This window comes from Rhinolophus sinicus, linkage group LG01, assembly GCF_036562045.2.
Source record: "Rhinolophus sinicus isolate RSC01 linkage group LG01, ASM3656204v1, whole genome shotgun sequence".
Lineage (NCBI taxonomy): Eukaryota > Metazoa > Chordata > Mammalia > Chiroptera > Rhinolophidae > Rhinolophus > Rhinolophus sinicus.
The window spans coordinates 12,339,840-12,354,800 of NC_133751.1; the positions used below are offsets into that span (position 1 = coordinate 12,339,840).

The 14,961-nt window shown below is 36.3% G+C and overlaps 1 protein-coding gene across 2 annotated transcripts in view; it reads right to left on the reverse strand.

Annotated features, from left to right (window-relative positions):
- Nucleotides 1–2,753: 2,753 nt before the first annotated feature.
- The window catches only part of LOC109446496 (keratin-associated protein 13-3), a 111,138-nt gene continuing 98,930 nt past the window's right edge, over nt 2,754–14,961 (reverse strand). For both annotated transcript variants that reach the window (XM_074334055.1, XM_019729920.2), the window contains one exon: nt 2,754–3,502. In XM_074334055.1, coding sequence (XP_074190156.1) covers nt 2,963–3,475 — 513 coding nt within the window. In that variant the 5' untranslated portion in view covers nt 3,476–3,502 and the 3' untranslated portion in view covers nt 2,754–2,962. The remainder of the gene's footprint in view (nt 3,503–14,961) is intronic.

Sequence of the window (14,961 nt, forward strand, 5' to 3'; positions counted from 1 at the left end):
ATGTCTACATTTCCCCTTCATTTGTGAAACAGATACTACTTAGTTAAGTATTTTAAAATTTTCTTTCTTAAGAAACTTGAGGATATTTAATTGCTTTTCTACCTTCCTTTTTATCCTTTGTTTAAATTCAGTTGTCAACCTTATTTTTACTTTTTAAAGGTAACTTGTATTTTTGTATTTTTCCCCTCTAGTTGATTTAAAATTTTCTCTTTTTCTTTCTTCTTCATCAGTTTGAATCCAAACTGATGTCTAGGTGGGGGCCTCTTCATATCCATCTATCTATCTATCTATCTATCTATCTATCTATCTATCTATCTATCTATCTATCTATCATCTATCTATCTATCTATCTATCATCTATCTATATTCATATATGTGTATACACACACAGCACACCCTTGTTTTAGGACTCTAGTTGAAATTATGGTAGACTTTCCATATTCTCTGAAGTCCATTTAACATTTCTTAGTGTGAATATATTCTAGTGAACAATCATTAAGTTTCTCTCCAGCTATATTTAATTTCTTTTTAATCCATTCGACAATTTTACATTTAATTGTTGCATTTTTCTATTTTAGTATTTCTACTTGGTTCTTTTAACATGTTTCAGTGTTCTGCCAAACTTTCAATCTACCCTTTTATTTTCTAAACATGTAAATTGTAGTTATTTTAATATCTATGTTTAATATTTCCATTTACTAAATTTCTTGCAAGTGTGTTTCTACTACATGGTATATATTTTGAATTTAGTCATTTCTTAACTTCTTGAAGTCTGGTAAACTATTCTTGCATATCAGACTATCACTATCTCTATCTCCATATCATCTATATCTATATCTATCTATAAATCTATATCTGCATTTACATTTAAATCATATCCATGTAATGATATAATTTAAGGCTCATTCCTACATCTTGTTAAGTATTGAAATGATTTGAAACTGAACTTTGTTCACAGGAAGGGTTAAATATTCACGGTTCAACCTACTCCTGAAGTGCTGTTCCAAGTCCTAGATAATTTTGGCCAAAAACCATTGGAATTACTAAGGTTCAATTTTTGTTATCTAAACTCATGAGTCTCATCAGTCTCCTTTCTTTGATTCAACAAGCCTAATCTAAAAGTAGTCACAAATTTTGTGAGTTCTTTTTGTTGTTGTTGTTATTGAAGTTAAAACCTCTCTTACATGTCATTCCTGGTCATTTCTGGACATTTTCACATATATTTTCTTTGTCTAGACTTTTTTAGAAAAAAAAGACATTAATTCCAAATATTTTCTTCAGTTGTAAGCATATCAATTTTTACCTTATTCCCCATTAGGAATAAACTTGAAAATTATAACTAATCATTGGATGGAAGATTTATTTTATAAAATATGAAAGATTGATTAGAATATGAGAGAAATAAGATTAAGAGTGTCCAATTACCATACTATTTTAGTGGTTTGAATGGAAGGGGATGAAAACAAGAATTATTGTGATTTAATATGTAATACCTCTTAATGATGACGTGATGGTTACCCATCAACTATTTTTAACCATATTTGTCATTGCCACACCATATAGAATCTCCTTAAATTTTAAGTTAACTAAATTTCCAATTTTACTTGAATATACAAGGCATTTTCAGTTTTTTCTGCATTGCTTATTCCATTTCATCTTCCCAGATTTCTCCTTACCCTCCCTCCAATACTCCTGTGTCTTTGCAATTCAAAGTACACTCCATCTTCTAAATTGTCATGGGACAGGTTTTTCTTATAAGTTCCTTATTTTCTTAAATTTAATATAAAAATTTATAATGTATATCTTTCTCTAAGGCTTATTATACAGCCTAGAGAAATAAAGGCTGGGAATATTTATTGAACATATTTTAATTCTTTCTTCTCAGTTTTAGGTTTCTTATCAAAGCTATTTGTCTTTGCACTTTCCTATTTCTGGAAATACTTTGCCCAAGAAAACGAAAAATATTACAGAGAGGGGGAGAGAGAGAGGTAATTGTTCTCCAATTTTTTGTTGAGATACCCATTAAATCATCACTTTTGATGATATCAAACATTTATAGTTTTAGTTTAAATCATGAATAAAAATGAAGGTGGAATGTGAACCTTATGATTACATAGTCTTTAAATTTCGTAGCATTGCTCATTGCATATATATAGCTAAAAAGATCCTATTGACTACTCATCAGTGAGATGCAGGTACTTGATCACTTTTACCAACAAAGAGTGAGTAATTTCAAGCAAATTTACTAAAAATTCATACATAATCATTTTCATTTATCTTCTATTTCATTTTTCCTTCATGCATGACACTTACCATGTAAATCAAAATACTAGTTTTGTTCTCTGCATTTTTTATATCATCTACTCAGCTACTTTATAGCTGTTAGCATACACATGAGAGGCCACACCTTAGGAAGGGATCGATCTAATTCCTGATTCTGAGATTTTAATTTATTAAAGTCTATATATTCAAACAAGAGTCTTCAACTACCTATAGTTTAAGAAAAAATGTCTGAGGTCCCTTGCAATTAGTTTAAATATCCAAATTCTTAGGATTTCAAAACCTATTTCCATGTGCATATTAATGTTTTCACAATCTCTTTCATCTACCAAAATCTAAACCCCAGTCAATACACAATTAACAATAATAACCATAACTAGATATCTGAAGCAATGAATTTATTAGATTATAATGATTTGATCTTTCATACAATTTTTGAAGAAAATCCAATAACATAAATTCCATCTCCAGAGCAGACTTTAGACTTCATTTTGAGTTAGTACATTAATGTAGAATTTTTTATATAAAGTTTGTTAGTTATACTTGGGGGCAGAGACAAAGTTAGAATTTGATAATCAGAGAATAAGAGGGTAATTCTCCCTGTAGATGACTAAGATATTGACAGTTATGAGTACAGGCATTGATGGTAGCAGACAAGAAGATTAGAAATTTAATCAGATGATCAGTAGAAGTTAGAGCCACAAGATGGTCTGTAACAAGAAGACTGGATGGTCCTAGAAGTCAAATAGGATGGGCACCAGGATCGAGATCCATAACTCAGAAAAGGGAAGCCACAGACTCCATAACGCAGGGGTCTGAACCCACTGGAACCACAGCTCAGGGAGTAGCGGCTCCTGGATCTATAGCCCAGGGAGCAGCTGCTGGACCCACAGCCCAGAGACCCTGTGTAAGTTGGCGGGCAGGGAATGCAGAGCGTGGAGGTCCTTGGGTGGTAGCAGGACGTCGGGCAGGGTCTGGACACCACACAGGACGTCTGGCAGCTGCTGGGCCCACAGTACGTCTCCTGACAGCCACTGTAGAGAGAGGAGCCCAGCTGGCAGGTGCTGGGGGAGCAGCGGTCAGTGCTGTAGACCAGGTTGCTGGGGTAGGAAGAGCCACAGCAGGAGTCTGGGTAGCGCAGGTAGCTCCCAAGGGAGCGGGAGGAGAAGTTCCCAGAGCAGCAGTTGTAGGACATGTTGATGGAGATGTGAGTTCAGCTGAGCTACAGGGAGAAGATTCTGAGTTTGAATGTTACTCCTGGACTGTGGCATTTATATACTCCCAGCAAGGGGTGTGTCTCTGTACAGTACCATCCTTTCCATATTTGAAGTTCCTCGTTTGAATACACCTAACTCAGTATTCCTCTTTGTAATTGCAGTTAACTCTCTTCATCTTATATTTAAAAGTGAACTCATTTTGTTTTTATAGCACTATGTCATTGAATTGCATCTGTTACAAGTGCTGTGATGGTATGTAAGCAATGCTTACTCCATCATGGCCAGGAAAGTCCTTCTTATTTCCTCTGTCCATTAGTACTCGTACATCTGCTCTTGTTTTGGCTGGGGAAGACTTTGTTTCTAGGGAGGGGCTTGCAATTCAGTCATCTCCTTTTGTGTCAATGGCCAAGAGGCAGAAATCTGAAATTGATGAGGAACCTCCTAAAGATTGTCCTTACATTAAACCAATGATTCACACTACCTAATATAATTTTCCATCTATTACTTACTATTAGCGACACTCACTACATCCAGTTTAGAGGGAATGCTTAAACATAAGCTGAAGGAATTGAGAAGGGTGACTAGGAATGAACATAATCCTGAACAATCCTTTTTAAAATTTAGTGTTTAGAAAAACGAAATCAAATCTAAAGCAAGAAAAAAGCAACATGGACACCTGTGAAGAAAAACAAAGTGGGAGACACTATTGAGATTATGTAAAGAAACAAGGGATGGGGTAGAGAGAGAGACAAGTCTACCAGGATTTTCTTCTACCCCTCTGGAAAGCTACAGATACTCTACTTCTCAATTCAATCCAATCAAAACAGTTTCAAAATGAACTATATGGCTTTTGTATGATAGATTTATATTCATAAAATGTCCTGCAGTCTACTCTCCCACAACATCTGTAAAGCCCCACCTCAAAATTTGAATGTCTTTTGAGCATTTCTAAGTCATGACAGAGTCTGTACTTTTCTCCCTACTTGTGGTACTTGATACTGTACTAGCTTTCTAACTAGAAGTGGATCCAGGTTTTATGAATCTTGAAGTTTATAATTTCAGGGGTCCTCTTTAAGAAAAATAATACAACATTATGAATATAATAGTAGATATAAATGTGGATGCTAATTTAGAATAAAAATAACATTAGCAATTAAAAACTTACAAGTTGACAAAAACCATATATATCAAAAATCAAAACAATAATTTGGTATTCTCATAATCATTAGCATCATCTATAACTTTTCCTCTATATTTTTTGCTGCATAGTCTTTGATCACTTCTACATATGGCAATGATCTTGTCAACATGATTTTCAGTAGAAAGAACAGAAATATAATTCAGTTTTTCCTCTGGAATTGTAGATAGGAAATTTAAATTACTTTTGGTAACATGGAACATTTTTCTTCAACATCATCATTTGTTATTAGTAATGCCTCATCTGTAACATCCTCTGTCCCTTCTTCTCAGTCAGTGCTTCCAGCCTGGGATTATGTGTATCTCAGCGAGGAGTCCCTGATTCATCTCCACATCCCAGTCTGCTGTCCCCAGAGGCTGGGGACTTGTGTGAGCATCAGCTACAAATGTCTATGTATGGACCCTGGGTTTTAGCAGCTTCCTAGCAGGTAGCAGGGCAGAGTCTTGGTTCAAATCTTTCTTGAGGTCAAATCGCCCTGAAGTTCTGAGGTTGATTCTGGATGCTAGAGGTAGTATAGACCCCTCTCTGGATCCACTGACAGTCCCAGGACTACTCTTTTGCCCTCTCTCACTCCAAATTCAAGATAAAAATAGAAAGATGTCTGACAGATTTATCATATTATTTGAATACATCATTATGTTTCCCGACAATTTTAACACAAATACACTGATGCAATATACACCAAAGGTCAAATATGTGATATCAGAAATTCAAGAAGTATAATGTTGTGGCTTATGACACTGAGTGGCAACTCTAATAAAAAAATACAATAAAATTATACTATATACGAGGTATGATAATTAGGTTTGCAAACTCATCCTAGAAAAAGTGCTACATACCTCATTGCTGAATATCATAACAGTCACCTTCGAAGTACTCCCTTTGGGAAGCAATGCACTGATGCCAGCGCCTAGTCCACCCTTTAAAGCAATTTTGGAACTCTCTGGAATGGCCATCAGAGCTGTCATAGTATTACCCTTGATGACCTGAATGTCATCAAAATGTCTTCCTTCCAATATTTCCTTTATCTTCGGGTAAAGAAAGAAGTCAGTCATTGGGGGCCAGATCAGGTGAGTAGGACGGTGTCCCAATACACTTATTTGGTTACTGACTAAAAACTCCCTCACAGACAGTGCCGTGTGAGCTGGTGCATTGTTGTGATGCAAGAGCCATGAATTGTTGGCAAAAAGTTCAGGTTGAATTTTTTCCTGCAGCCTCTTCAGCATTTCCAAATAGTAAACTTGGTTAACTGTTTGTCTTGTTGGTACCAATTCATAATGAATAATCCCTCTGATATATAAAAAAAAAGTTAGAAACATCATTGCAACAAGTTTGCAAACTTAATTGTCAGACCCTGTATGTTTAAATGATCAACTTTCCCTCAACAAAAAAGCATGTTTACTTGTCATTTTGAAGAAAGGAAGCACGATAGACGACTTCTGCAAGTCAAAGGAATGATGAAATAGCTGCACTCACATCAAACAGCTACTTTTAAAATTTTTATTTTATGAACTTTTAAATTTCTAAATGTTTTCCTATGGGCTCCTAGTCACTAGGATAAAAGCCCTCATCCATGCAATAGTGTGAAGACCAGGCCTTGCTCAAATCTCTGTTTTCCAAAGAATTTGTTGGAAATGGTTGTCTTATTACAAGTAAGAGTGACATTTTGCTGACTGGAGGTAGGGCCAATGTTCATCAAAATAACAGAATCAGCAACATTTGTCTATAGTGACACTTCCTTCTGACTGCTCTGATGTCCTTCTCTTCCCTGTGCATCTCTCACCCTCCTCACATCCATGTGATGGTAAATGCACCCATTGAAATAACAGACCACAAACTCGAGTCCTCTATCCAAGTCCAACCTACATGGGTTTATTTATCACTCAAGTGTAGGCCACCATGGACTTTTTATCAAACTCTAAATTAGGTGCCAAAATTAAAAAATCAAAACGATTCACATAAAATCTGGTTTTGGACTTCTTTTAAACATCCTGAAAATCTGGTGACAAGGGGCTCCCTTGCTCACAGTTGCCTGGAGTGCAAGCTGTTCCATTCCTATGAGGCGTGCTCCCTATAATTCCCCACAGTTCCAACCACCACCCTTCTTTTACACCCAGCTCTGAGCCAAACTTCAGTTGCCATTCGTTATCAAACCTGCAGTATAATTTTGTTGTTAGTCAATGCGTCTTTCATAAATGGGAGAATGAAAGATGAATGGAGAGTCTTTGGGTTTTAAAACAATGTGAAAACAAGCTCCCTTGTGCACTTGAAAGATATTCTTCCACATTTAATTGAAAAATACCCTGTATCTGTGTTGATGGATTATGACATAAAACATTAATCATGAAACAAATTGAAAGTCAATTAGACTATCTAACTTATGTTTATGATCCTCTGACTTAAATCACTTTATACACCAACAAAATTTGAGTTGGTTTTTATGTGGTAGTCAAAGGCTTAAAATCAGAGATATCTTAGTTTTGAACAGGCAAGATAATTAAGAATGGGTCATTTTAGAACATACAAACCAACTAGCAAATGAATAAACGATTGTAAAAACCCAGATGATTGAACTTGTTCTCAGGCCACTGGTCCACATGCCATTCTGATGTATCACCATTGTTGGAAATCACTCCCTTAAATGAAAGGGTTAACATCTTGCCAGGAGCTCACAGGAGATGCTCAGCGCCTCGTGAAATCATTCCTGACAATTGTAATCACTTCTGTACAGCGACTGTATTTCCAAGAATATAAAGCACAACATTAAAAAAGAGAGAAAAGGAAATCTATTTTCTGTTTGTAACATTATAATTCTATTGTAATGGGCAGTTCTTACTAATAATATGCTGCACCTTCTCTTTATATTGTCATGCAGACACAATGGCTGTTACAATGCTGTTGCTTGAGAATGTTAAAGACAAATTTTGTAGCACCTTAGGGTTTGAACAAAGACTGCATGACACCACACAGTGACACTACCCAGTGACACTGTGCAGATGGCCTCATGATGACTAATAATGACTCACTATAAATTCAGGAGAGAAGAAGAGCAAGTTTGATAGTTTATGATAGCTAAAATTGGGATGCAGAATTAAAAAAAAACACTTTTGAGTTAGAAATCAGATGAATGGTATGTTGACTATATGAGTGGAACAGAAACGGTGTGTTGGCATACTGTCAGCATTGCATACATGCATGCTGATTGAATAAAGAGGGAAGTTAGATAGCAGATGTCTTCAATGAAATAAAGCCTGAAACAAGGTTATGTAAATATTAACTACTTTTTGTTTGTCCTTTCTTTGGTTGGGTAGTTGAGTGAAGGTTGACTGTATTAACAGATTTGGAAGATTTTCTGCTCAGAAATCATGGATGAGATAAGACCCACGGGTTTAAATTTCCCCACCTTGTGTCAAGTCCTGATCTAACAGAAAATAGTAAGATAAGCGGAAAGAGCTCATGTGAGAAGATGCTCTGTGTACGAGCGTCTTTCCTCACCTGCCACTCTGAGGATGCCTGACCTCTTCCTGCTCCTGGGGTGTCCCCATCCCCTGCCTCATTTCCTTCTTCCCAAAGTCTTTGCTGACTGAAGGCTAAGTGGCATATAGACCATAACTCCACATTCACTCTGCTTTTATTCATCTAACCTCTAGAAAGTCATGCAGGATTGGGAGGACTTTCTGTGCATGAACTCCCTTTATGTGCAAAGTGGGGTGGCGGGAGAAAACATGGGCAGGGATGGTGTAGAGAGCACAGCAGGAAAAAGGAAGCTGAAAAGGTTATTCCACAGTGTTTCTGGATTTTCAGAGGCTTGAAAGTAGAGGATGTGTGAGGTTTCTTTGTATTCTAGACTTGTTCATCTCTGTAATTGGCAGGAGCCCCAAGCAGGACTAGAGCCCGATTTTCTCTGGAGTGGACCCTGTTTAGAGTCGCTCATTTGGCTGACTGAGCACTGCGATTGGTGGATCATGGGAGGTAAACAAGCAGAGGCAGTGGTATCCCAGAGCCTGTGGGAGACAAATGGAAAGAGCTCCAGCATCTGGGAAAACCTCTAATTTAGGGTTCTCGTTTTGGTTTTCTCATGGACTAGCAGTGGAAACTACAGGGTGAACTCGGTTTGCTCATTTTCCTATTTCAGTGCTCAAATTCTCTGATGCAAAAATTTTGTTCTGGCAACATTACTGGTGCCCAGACAATAAATTCCCTTGCAAGTCCCGTCTCATTCAAAGTAGACTAAGCTTTTGGTGAGAGTAGTTAAAGAGCTATAAAACACAGGTTAGTCCTTTCACTCCTAGGGAAGTGTTATGCATGGAGATCTTTCTTTCTTGCTATCTTTCTTGATACTGACTTTTTAACTTACCCTAACACCAGGATTTGATTTGTTTTTGAAGGCCTGGAATTGAAAACAACCAGATAAGGCAATCTTAGGGCACTGTGGAATGGACTACGTCTGGTCACTCAGGACTTGAAACTCTGGTGAGTTTAAGTAATGCCTGTTGAAACCCAGATGTCAGAATCTTACCAGCCCAGTGAGTAGCTCTGGAGAGGGGGCCTGCCATCGAAATTGAGGGAAAGTATAATAGAGAGGCTAAAAACATGGTTTCTGTTGTCATTACTCCTAGGAGGCAAAGCCTGACACTGCCTTTGTCAGCGCTCTGATCTTGTGCTATTGACCTGAGCTTTTCATGCCCCCTTTTTTCTCACATGTGGCATGGGGGTAATACTACCTCTCTCACTGGGTTACTATGAAAATTAATGAGGTATGGATATCAAATATTCAGAGTACTGCCTGGAAATTAGTAAGGAATATATGTAAATCTTTGCTCAAACAAACAAAGAAAACACATCGCAAATGACTCTGAGGTATCAAATCAGAGAACCACTATTGTAAGTGTCTTATGTACATTTGTATTGTCTGAGTCATTCTTTGGTAAAAGAGCAAAACGTTCATAACTAAATGAGAAACTTGGGATTTCAAAAAAGTACACTTGTGTAAAAATAAGAACAGAGCAACTGCAACACCATGTAGAAAGCATCATTTTAAGACTTTATGGGACTAAATCAGCATTTCAAAACCAGTGATAAATGATCTCCTGACTTAATGACTTATAATGTTGTACTGTCAGGCTGTGTTTCTTCTCTTATCCTTCTTCTTTTTTCTCTTTTCCCCCTTCGTTACATTTATTTCATGTACCGTTCATCTTGGTTTAGCTTTCTAAACTGATAATACTCTTAAAGAAAGGAAGCCTTTCTATTTGTTTCATTGATTGAATAAAGTCGATTCTCCTCTTTGTTTATTTTCAAGAGTAGTTAAGTGTTTCTCTACGTTTCTCTTAAAACGCTCTAAATTTTGTTGGTTTTATTGGTATTTTAAATTAGAAATTGTTGAATAAAACGTCTCCAGCTCCCATTTTAAATTTTGAAATTTCAGTGTTATAATGCCTTTTTAATAGAATATTCCCAAAGGCAAGCAATTTCATGATGATTTGTAGCTGTGGCCCTGATGACACTTTGTTCACAAGTGTATGTATCTGGCCTCCATAGATCTTACAGAGTGCTTTAGGAAGGCCCAGCTTTTTACATCTCTTTTTAGCTTACGAAACTGGACCTAGGAGGCCAGGGACTTAGAAAACAGAGGTGACATCCTTTCCTCAGTCTCTGGCTCGTAAAGGACTGTCAGCAATATTTATGACAAAGAGGAGTAAAGGCATTTTTAGCATTGACTTTATTATTTTTACCTGTTGACAACTGAAAATATGTGATTATTGCTTCATGAACTGAGATTTGGCTGCCTGGTTTCTTAGGGAACAGAAATAAAAGAGCAAAGTATTTGGTTAATGTGAGATGGCGGAGAGTTGGGAGAGTTGGCAGGGGCCCCTGCTGTGTTGCATGGCGATTTCTGGATTATTAGCCATGAAAATAGCCACCTTCATCCTATAAATGAGAAAGGAATAAGCTGTGTCTCTTAAGTAAATGAATAAAACATATTCAGCCATATCTGTGCAGGGGCAAACCAATTTCACTTTAATTAGAGAACTGATTAGTGAAACCCCAGAGGACTTTACCAGGATAGATCCTGTTAGAGGACTCTACTCATGCTGAATATATATATATACATACATATATATATATATATATATATATAGTCACACACACACACACACACACACACACACACACACACACACCCTGTGGTATGGGTTTATAAAGCTCTTTAGGAGAAAATTCAGTCTAATTCCTCATTATACCTAAGGAAAACTGAAGTTAGGAAACCACATCTAATCAATATTCTAAAGTGCCTCTTTTTCTACTTTTAATAACTACTTGTCTCCTGTTAGGCATTGAACTGTGTCCCTCAAAATTCATATGTTGAAGTCCTAAACCTCAACACCTCAGAATCTGACCTTATTGGGAGATAAGCTCTTTACAAAGGTAACCAAGTTACAGAGAGGTCATTATGATAGGCTCTAATCCAATGTAATGGGCGTCATCCAAAAGGGGAAATTTGGACGCAGAGATAGTCACTCATAGAGGCAAGAAGACCTGGAGAGACACAGGGAAAGATGGCTGTCTGTAAGTCAAGGAGAGCAGCCTGGAGCAGATCCTTCCTTCACAGCTCCCAGAAGGAACCAACCACGCCAAAACACTGACCTGGGACTTCCAGCTTCCAGAACTGTGAGACAATGCATTTTATTGTTCAAGCCACTCAGTCTATGGCACTTTGTCACAGCAGCCCTAGCAAATTAATACATCCTCCATCTATAAAAAGAAAGTCCTCCCATCCCAGGAATTGAGTTACCTCAGTGATTGGACTCCCTTTGCCCAATGTCTATCAAGTTTCTGCTGGCCAGGGAACCTTCCAGCCATCCTGTTTCCCTTCCTTGTCAGTCTATCCAGAGGACAGAACTGTTAGCTTGGGACGATGGACTCTGTGGTTTCCAGTCTCTGGGCTATGGATCTGGGACCTCCCCCACCCCTGGTGATGCATTGGGTTTCTTTGACAATTCTATGGTTTCTCCAGGAGAGATCAGTCACTTTATTCCCAAACATTTTGTGTTCAGAGGTCTGCAGATCACCGTGTTGCTTTTCTAGGATCTCAAAAATCTAATTTTTAAAATCTTTATTACTAAGGAAATTCTAGATCTGCTAACTCAGGAGCCACCTATCAATTTATGAAAAATGAGACCTTCAAAGTCATCTTCTAGCACTAACTGAAATTTTTTCATCCACCAGTAACCTATGCTACAACCAGAAGTCTGCAAATTGCTACTTTTAAAATTCTCTCTTTCCCTTTTCCTCCACCCCTTCCTCTCCCTTTCTTTCAACATATTTTTATGTTCCCTACTTTCTGGATCATCTCTTTCCAGTGTGTCTCAAAGGAATTAAAAACATGCCAGCTTATTTGGCATGAGACAAACCTGAACTCAAATCTTAATTCCATTACTTATAAGAAATGACCTTACATAAATTTACTAAATTTTGTTTACCTCTCCTTTACATCTGGTAAATGTGAATGATAATGACATACAAGTTTATTTCTAGGAAAATAACTTAGTTTGTATATGTAACATTCCTGGCATAGTGGTGTTTTTGTATATTGATCCTTCTACTTTCTTTCCTTTTCATCTGATTTCTATGTTATTCCATATCCCTTTGTTTGATCTCTCTTTATCTAGGAAATCTCTTCCTGCAGAAAAACTCTCCCAACTTCTTGGACTTTGTGTCTTGGCTTTGTTTTTTATGAGTTTGCTTTTGATTATTAGTAGTCCTGAACTTGTCTTTTTATGGATTTGCATGCACATATTAGGTTGGTGCAAAAGTAATTGCAGTTTAAAAGGTTAAAAATAGTTGCAAAAACCCCAGTTACTTTTGCACCAACCTTACAATTTATGGCATGTCACTTAGAAGTTAAAATGAATTAATTTTCAGGATTGACTCAAAGAAAATTGTGAAGTTGATGAATATATATCAACTAAAGGGATCTTGTCAGAAGAGACAGCTTCATGGGAACCATTGTTTAGGGTGGATCTAACGTTCAGCTCTCTGGATCACAAACAAAAAGGGAGATATCCAGAGGATCTAAGGATTTGTAAAATATTTAGATCTAAGGATTTGTAAAAAGTTAGAGACTCAGGACGGAAATTTTTGTTTTTTCTTTGGGAGGATATAGAATATTTTTGGTATCATTGAGGCCTAGGGTGGTGGCATGAAGTTGTAGTAGATCTTAGATATTGATTTTTCTGGTTCAGTTTAACTATGCATAGACAACAGCCTAATTAAAATTTATTTTCAACAAAATTGAATAACTGGGGCCAAAAACAGAGCACACTCCAACCCTAATTATTCCAACACTTCTTACTTTGTTCTCCTGTTATTTCTTCATCCCTTACCCTGCCTCCAATCATTTGCTCTCCATCCTCCCAGTTATTGTTATCCTTCTTTCTTGTTACTGAGACAGTATGGTTAAGTGTGTAGACTCAGATAGAGTATGATGGTGTATATCTGCTACATTGCAACTCATCTGTAAGCAGATTAAAATTATGGTAGAACTACTGTGGGTTAACTAGGATAACTTAAGTACCATTTATAATGCTTAAAACAACGACTGGCCCGTATAAAATGCTTATTAAATATTGTCCACTATTATTATTGTATGAAGAGAGAAAACTGAGATTCTGCATTGTGTTCAAAAATTAATCCTTAGACTCTCTAATCTATTTTACCTGCTTTTTTCTTTTTTGAGAACTAGGAATGCTTTTTGGTATATTTATAGTTCTAAACATCTCTCCAGGGCTTTCATGCTGCCTATGTGAAAGTGATAACTAATTCAGTGATGTCATAGTTAAGATATTTATAATTACATGTATAGTGAGTGAAATTTTACATTCTACAGCAAATGGCAAACATAATTTATAACTTTAAGTGAATAAATACATCTTAGCAAATGTGGCTTCCTATAACAAAAATTCATAGTCTCAAGTTTCAAAGTCAAGAGTTCTTAAAAATATTGTAATAAATATTTCAGTATTATAGGAAATCAATTTGTACATTTTGGTAAACAAATATGTAGAACCTCATCTTTATGATGATGTATAGAGTACATACAGATTTAGTTTAATAGCACTGGTTTGTGAATATTTTTAAACATTCTTACTTGTGTATATAAATAAGACTAATGTCTTCCCCGGATCGCTTAACCTTTTCAAAACACTTGTGTTGAGAATTTCTTTTTTTTTTCTTTAAGTGCTTTAAGATTTTAAAGCTTGTGACTTTAAACATATATACCTTAACTCAGGATGACTCAAAGATATTCAAATTTCCACAAGTCCCTTATCATTAATATTATTGAAACTAATGAGAACAAATAATAAATCAACAAAAAGTAAATAGCAGAGTAGCAAATAATTATATTTTTCTCATGAAAGAAGAGTTTGCTAATACTGTGTGATGCCCAATATTACCTGACTTTTTCATGTTTTTTAATGTCTTCATAACTAACCATAATGGTTACTTTAATGTTTCCACTTGGCTAGGCAATGCTGTCCCACTGGTTCTGAAACATCAATCTAAATGTTGCTGTGATTAACACATTTTGATTAAAGATTATTTATTACCTTCCATCATGTAGGTAGGCCTCATGCAATTAGTTGAAGGCCTTAAGAGTAAAGACTACATTTCTTAAAGAGAAGGAATTTTGTAGGCTGCAACATGGAAGCCCTGCCTGAGTTTCTAGCCTGCTGAACTATAGAATTTGAACTTGAGACCATTACATCAGAATGAATTTCCAGCTTGTTGGCCTGTTCTGTGGATTTCAGACTTGCCAGCCCTCACAATCACTTGAGCCTATTTAAAAAAATAAATCTCTCTCTTTCTCTGTACACACACACACACATCATATATATGTGTGTATATTAACTATGACATCATATATATGTGTATATGTACATATCTTATATAAGTATACACATTACGTATACTCATACGCATCATATATATACACGTCATACACACACACACACACACACACACTATTGGTTTTGTTTCTCTGGAGAACACTAATACACTCTCAAAGAAATAGATAATTTTCTTAATGTTTGCCATTAATATCCTCTCTAACCAAATTGATCATGTGCTTCTTGAATCTTACTTGAATTTCACTAGAGAGGGAATGTACCTTTTCCTTCACAACCAGCCAAAGAACAAAAACTAAACAACAAAATGCAGTCATTTGGAAACTCATTATGGAGACTGAATTATCAGAACATGATT